At 51.7% G+C, this 7,089-nt stretch overlaps 1 protein-coding gene across 1 annotated transcript in view; it reads left to right on the top strand.

Moving 5' to 3' along the window:
• The window catches only part of Kif25 (kinesin family member 25), a 13,834-nt gene that overhangs the window by 6,140 nt on the left and 605 nt on the right, over positions 1–7,089 (top strand). The window contains exons 4-8 of the mRNA XM_026787493.1: positions 380–529; positions 4,328–4,504; positions 4,842–4,993; positions 6,083–6,253; positions 6,525–6,680. Of these exons, the coding sequence (XP_026643294.1) occupies positions 380–529; positions 4,328–4,504; positions 4,842–4,993; positions 6,083–6,253; positions 6,525–6,680 (806 nt within the window). The remainder of the gene's footprint in view (positions 1–379; positions 530–4,327; positions 4,505–4,841; positions 4,994–6,082; positions 6,254–6,524; positions 6,681–7,089) is intronic.

The following is a 7,089-nucleotide window of genomic DNA, read 5'->3' as shown; positions in this document are numbered from 1 at the left end:
AGAGGGAATATTTAAGAAGTGGCTGTTCTGAGCATAACTAAAGGTTCAGTGCTGGATTCGTTATGCACCCCTTCCGAGGAAACCGTGCAAGCTTTACACCAGTCAGGTCTAACAAGCCTGATGTAGGGCCATGAATTTATATAAAGCCACCCTGCAACCACATTGGGAGTTGACAGGGTAGAAGCTGACAATAGCCACAGGCTGGCAGAGGGGCCAAGCCCTGGGAAAGGCTCTCTGAGGCTGAGACGAGGGCCTGCTGAGGGGTACGTTAGCTGATTAGCTTAATGGGAGGTTCTCCAAGGAGCACTGACGTGTGTGCCCAGGTAGAAACCCCCAGACTCCGTTTATAGTCTGTGTACTAAATCGGTTTGGATTTCAGGTATAATGTATGCATTATGGCATATGGACAGACTGGAAGTGGGAAAAGCTACACCATGTTGGGGCCCCACTCTGAGGATGACTCTGCGCTGCTATCGGGTGCTCGTGACGACTTGGGGATCATCCCCAGAGCAGCTGAGGAACTCTTCAGGTATACCGTGTGGTGAGACCGCAGGGGAGGCTGGTGGGCACTGAGTCCTGAGAGAACAAGCCGGGGCTGGAAGGTGTCAGGGCCGTTGGACCATCCCTAGCAGCAGATCCTCGCTTGTGGGTGTTCTTGATACAGTTCTCACCACGGGTTTACATGGGAGGTCTGTTGTTAGGGAAGAAGTTCCTGAGCAAGCTATGAGTAAGACAGTTCGCAGGAGAGGGGGTAGATAAGGTTGTGTTTGGGGAGAGAGGACCAAGGGAGCCTGTGCTTCAGCTATGGTAGACGTTCCTGTGTATAGGCCTATCAGAGGCTCCCCTGTTCCATTAGCACATCCGCAGAGGGTGCCAGCTGCTACTGCTAATCATTTTAGCAGCCAAAATTGTCCTAGAAAGAAAACCCCAAAGGTGGTCTTCAGTAGTCTTAGTGGACAGCCTGGATTGTGAGCCTTGTGACCTGCCTCTGTGGCTGTCATCAGAGTGCTTTGGGAGGCCACTTTCCTGCTCTACCGAGGCCTGAGGCTGGACCTTGCATGTCTCTAGTGGAGCTCCTGGCTCCTGGGGACCACACCCTGCAGGCAGCAACCCCACAGAGCAGCGAGGCCAGTTCCTTTGGGCTCCTACCCCTGCCAGTGGCTTTGTTTCTGGGATCCTCTTGTTGAGTTGCCCTTCTCCCAAACGCCAGAGCCAGACAATGACGTAAGAACTCCCACCTCCTCCTGTGCAAACCAGTGTTCATTAAATATTTGTGCACATGAACAGATGTGTTTATCAGTTTGCATGTACTAACTGCTTCTGGAAAGAATGTTGCAAAATCCTTGCTAAGTTTCCACTGTTCATGGCTGTTTCCAGGAGACTTGCCAGCCTGGGTCACTGTGCTGCAGGGGCAGACCCTCTGCAAATCTCAGACATGTAGCTTTGAGGGTGAGAGTGGCTCCTCAGAACCTGCACCCACACCCACAGGGCGTCATGTCTTTAACTTGCTGGAAAATGCCAGAATTTGAGGGCACCCTTTTCAGGGGGTTGTCCCAGCAAGACACTCCCCTCCATGTGGAAAGAGTGCCTGTGGGTTGCTTTGTGTGTGTCATCTGTTGGAGACATCTTGTGTTGTCCTGCCTCTTCCCAGCGGGGCAAGCTAGAGATAGAACAAGGGCAGTCTGAGTGACAAGGGGTCTGTCTCAAGCTGACTCAGAGGACTGACCTTAGTGACTGAGGATTGAGGGACACAGAATCTGTAGCTGTTCTCGGCTCCTGGAGGCTTCCTGTCTACACATCCAGCAGTGGGTTTCCCTGATAGGTAAGCTCTGCCCCTGAGGGCTTTCCTCTTATCTGGCAATAGTATTCTGAAACAGAATCTTTGTAGATGGAGAAACCTTTCTTCAAAACACCCTTGCTTTATCACTCCTGTGAGCATGTCTGTCTGTTCCTCGGCCTTACCTTGCATTTTAGGGTGCATTCACGTTGAGTCTAAAGCAGGCATTTGCATGCAACGGGTCACATCTCTACTCAGACTATAGTCGGTGATCAGGACAGCAAAGAACCCCGGAAGGATTCCAAGGCTTCGGACCGAGGAGCCCTGGGAAGCCCTGCTGGCTGTTAGGAAACTCGGGGGACCATGTAGAAATCAGATCACAGTGGGCCCCATTCCTGAGCAATGTTTGAGGCCCCTCACTCCTGGAGGGTGTGTTTCATTTACTTTCTCAGCCCTGTGACAGATTGACAGGGACAAGGACTGGTTTGGGGTCATGGTTCAGAGGGTGGGGAAAAGCATGGTGACTGGGACAATACGAACTGGTAATGACTTCACATGACACCCATCAGGAAGCAGGAAGCAGAGCAGGGCTGTGGTATAATTCCCAAGGCCCGCCCTGTTAGCCTCCATCTGCCAACCAGGCAATACCCTCCAGAATGGCTGTCAGCCGAGGACCAACCGTTCAAACACACGAGGCTCTGTGGGACACGAACCTCTGTGGGACATTCTAGAGCAACATGCCCTTGCCTCTGGTCCTGTTTGAAGTCTCCTCCCTGGGGCACAGTGACAGACTGGGTCAGAACGAACCTGGCAGAGTTGGAAGTTTTTCTTCTAGTTGGGAGATGGACTGGGACCCAGTGCCCCCTTGCCTGACTTCCCTCATTCACAAGGATAATCATAGTTGAAATATGGAGAGTGTTCTGCTCTTTATTTCACCCCACTCGAGACTAGACTTTGAGAGCAGTCGGTTCAGGGCAGTTGTGGGTTACTTCCACATACACAAGCTGTCTGTTCTACCCACATATGGAACTGGAACACCGGGCCTGGTGTCAGAGAATGTTTCTCTGGTGTGTGTGTGCAGGGGGGGAAGGGGATCTGTCTATCCTGTACCCTTCTCCCTCCCTTCTAACCCTGGCTGGTAGCACTGATCCTTCTGAATTAGTCTCCCTTGTCATTTTTATCAACACAAACACACCACATTTTCCTACATGTCAAGCAATGATCAGAAACACAGAAATACATAGATGTGTGTGGTAAGAGCACATATGTGTGTGGTAGGAACACATGGATGTGTGTGGTAGGAACACATAGGTGTGTTTGGTAGGAACACATAGGTGTGTGTGGTAGGAACACATAGGTGTGTGTGGTAAGAACAGATAGGTGTGTGTTGTAGGAACACATATGTGTGTGGTAAGAACACATAGGTGTGTGTGGTAGGAACACATAGATCTAGCCTTGGTACCCTCATAGACTTCATCCCAGTGCCCACATTGTGGGAGACAGGACACACAGCTCACCATCTAAATGCTCACTGAGTGCTAAGTCTTCAGACTGTAGTTTTCAGCAGTTTGTAGACTTTCGCCAACAGCTTGTGCGGTGTTTGGAAAAGTCTTATGAATTAAATCCTAGGTATTATTTTCCTATTTGATACTCAGACACAGTCTGAGGAAGGAATGGGATAAAGGTGAGGCCATGCTCTGTATACGCCATGCTGTCTCCCAGCCTGTGGAGGACGGGGACGTGACAGCCCTGTTCTCAGTCTAGCTGTTTGACCTGAAGCATCCCTCCGGACTGCTCCTCTCATCCCTGGTCTCAGAACAGCTTCCTGAGCAGATGTGGTTGTCAAGGCCAGCTGTCTCGATGTTCAGGTGTCAGGGCAGCTAAGACTCCCCCAAAGCCCAAAGCATTTGAGCCCTGTTCCTGAGATCGCATCCCAGCCTGGAGTAGCAGCTGGGAGAACATAGGGAGGGAAGAAGAAAGGCAGGTGTTGGTAGCCACTTTTGCCATGTTGGACTTTGCTGTTTTATCTGTAAGTCCTGAAGTTGCCTTCTGTGAGCCTGAGGTGGTTCCTAGGCAGCCTCTAGAAGGCATCTGTTAGAAGAAGCATGAGTGGATGGATTGTATATAAAGCAGGAACTACGGCCCAGTCATCTCCTCACCAAATAGGCCTTTAAATAAACCAACCTTGAGAGGGACAGCTGCTCAGAAGCTATGGCCTGCAGCTGCTGGGGCACCTGTGAGGGACAAAGGGCAGGTGTAGGCCCCTCACAGCTCTTCACGTGGTGGGTACCCAATACCAAAGGCCGCTGTTGCTATGGTAGCTGGTGACAGACAGCTCCTATGAGGTAGCTTTGTTCTCAAGATAGCTTTCACCCACGGGATTCCAGGTCTTCTCTCCCTGGTGACCCTGCTGCTAGTGAGGTCACACCCCATTTTTCATAGGTAAAATGCCTTGTGCTTCCTGGGTCTGCAACCATCTGCCCTCAAGAGCCATTCTCATAACACTTTCTGTGAGTTTCCTTGATTCCTAAATTCTTGTGTTTCTCCTAGGCTCATGTCAGAAAACCCTTCAAGAAGCCCAAAGGTTGATGTTTCCATAGTAGAAATTTATAACAACAACATTTTTGACCTTCTGGCCAAAGACGGTTCTACAGTGATGTCTGGGGCTAAGTGCCAGGCAGTGACAACTCAGGAGGGACGTTCAGAGGGACCCAAGCTGACCTGCAGGTGAGTTGCACCCCCACAAGATAGGTCCTTAACCTTACAGCAGTGCACTCCCAACCCTGCATGGATTGGAGCCAGTGCTGCTGACCTAGGAAGCTGTTCACGGAGTGCTAGCCTTGAACTCACTGTATAGACCAGGCTAGCCTTGAACTTGGCATCCCCCTACTGTATTTGCGGAGCGTTTGTAATTACAGGTCTATTTCTCCAGGTCTGCCAGTCTGTGTTGAACTTGACACACTTAGTTGGCATGGGAGCTGTCTGTCGGCTGAGTGAGTTTAGGCTAACCTGCACACAAAGCAGCTTTCCCTCCCCACATCAGAATGAGGGTGTCCTCTGCCAGGTCTGTCACCAGTGCCGTGGAGTTTGTGGGGCTCATCCACAGAGGCGTGAAACTCAGAGTGCAGCACCCCACCCTGGTACACCAGAACTCTTCCCGATCTCATCTGGTTGTCATGGCAACGCTGACCACAGCTTCCTCCTTGGGCAGCAGTGGTAAGTTGACACTTGTGCCAGGTCAGTTCAAGGTATAGGAGTCACTCCCGGAAAACCACCATGGTGTCTCTCTTGGTATCAATGTGGGCATGGCACTGAGGGTAGGTTGTCTAGAGTTCAAGGTTGTCTAGCAAATAACACACCCCCACACACATGTGAAGACAAAGCCCACTTTGTAAAAAGCCAGTGACTGTGAAGGCAGCAGCTTAGGGGTCGGCCATCTGAATCATGCAGAATTTGAGCGTATGAGACTCACCCCAGCAGTTAAATACAGCAAGCCCATGGCCTCGCATGCCATGCTAGACAGCTGTTGCTCTGAGCACCCTACATACACTGCAGGACTGCAGAGCCCTGAGCATGGTTCTCACTCACATGGAAGGCCAGTGGAGACAGACATTCTCCATCTTGGATTCTGCCAGGGAAGAGCCTGGCAAGGGCAGCATAATCTATTAGATCTAAGTAACAGCCCAGCTACAACTAGCCACAGCTGATTGCTGGACCTGACTGCTGCAGGGCTTGGGCAGCCCCTGCCTCATGATGCTTAGAGAGCCCCAGCTGTCGCCAAGGCATTCCCAGACACACTGTGTCATAGGCTGTCCTTTGGGTAGTAAAACTGCCTCTGGTTTCTGCTTTCTTTTATGACAAAAGGAGGTTTGTTTTCTGTTTTGCACAACAAGGGCAGATTGAGTAAGCCTAAAAAAAGTGTTTCTAAGAGACTTGTTTGGGGACAGCACACAGCAAGATGGATGGACCCCTCAAGATGAGAAGCCCTTTGCAGAGTTTGCAAGAGCGTATTGAGCAAGGACAGCGGCTCGGGCTGAGGTCTTAGTTCACACCACTGCCAGCATTGTTCTAATACTATTGTTCCAACAGCATCGTTTTCAGTGTTGGGGGCACAGAGGCCCTGGCTCAACCATCCTTAGTGTAACATGCTCTGTTTCCCCCGCCCCTGAGGGGCAAGAGCTGTTACCCTACTTCTTAACTCTGTGTTCACAAGTGAACAAGAAGTCGGGTCTGAAGGACAGACTTGCAGCTCTCACACTGAGCAGACCCTTACGAATTTTCTGTTTGTTGTTCTCCTGGCCCCAGCCCCACAGTCCAGCCAGGCTTCCCTCCAGAAGAAAGCAGGGGCAGGGAATTGGTGGACTGCCCATCCCCGGGCTTCATCTCCGCGCACTGTTCCAGTGGAGTCTGCAGACCAATCTGAGCAGGTGCTGGCCAAGCTGCAGCTTGTGGACTTGGCCGGCAGTGAGTGTGCAGGTGAGCAGGGACCAGAACTGCCCTGGGGTGAGTGTGAGCATCAGCAACGGGCAACGCGGAGTAGACCGTGAGTACAGAAGGCCATGTTAGACCCGTGTTCCCCTCACGCTGCAGTCTGTGCCTACAGGAACTGCTATCAGCGGTTACCCAAATGGGGAATTCACCTTAGTGACTGACAGAAACTGGGCAGATTGCATGGTGCCTCCCAAGAACCATCCCTGCTCCTGTCCTGAGTCCTTGCTCACAGGTTGCTGGTTTCCCTACTGTCCAGCGGTGTCTGGGGTGACTGGTTTGGCACTGAAGGAGACCTCCTTCATCAACCGGAGCCTGGCTGCCCTTGCAGATGTGCTTGGAGCCCTGTCAGAGCACTGCGACTACATCCCATATCGGAACAGCAAGCTCACGCACCTGCTCCGAGATTCCATCGGTTTGTTTTCCTGAGAGGCCCCAAAGTAGAGGGGACAGAGAGCTAAGCCTGAGGGAGCAATCCTAGCCCTGCTTGTCCCTTTGCCCAAAACATACAACCTTCGGCAAAGTTACGGCTCTGCCAGCCCCCTGCCATGCTCTGTCCTCAGTGTGTCTTCAGACTTTCAGTCACCGTGGTTGACACTATGCTGTAGCTATGCTGCAGGGTGGCCTGAACAGCTGGCTTTCCTCTTGTCTTTTCAGCCAGACTACAGAGTTCTTTGTGGGGACTGTCACCTTCTATTTCTTCATTGTGGCAGGCACAGTCCGTGGCTGGGTCTCTAAGCTATGGAGATAGGACCCTGCTGAGGGATGAGTGGCCTTCAGTGGCTTCCAGCCCAGGGCCCTGTGCTGACCTTTACCTCTTGTTT

This window comes from Microtus ochrogaster, linkage group LG9, assembly GCF_000317375.1.
Source record: "Microtus ochrogaster isolate Prairie Vole_2 linkage group LG9, MicOch1.0, whole genome shotgun sequence".
Lineage (NCBI taxonomy): Eukaryota > Metazoa > Chordata > Mammalia > Rodentia > Cricetidae > Microtus > Microtus ochrogaster.
The sequence above is the reverse complement of the archived record's forward strand: the minus strand, read 5'-3'. Positions and strand labels throughout refer to the sequence as shown.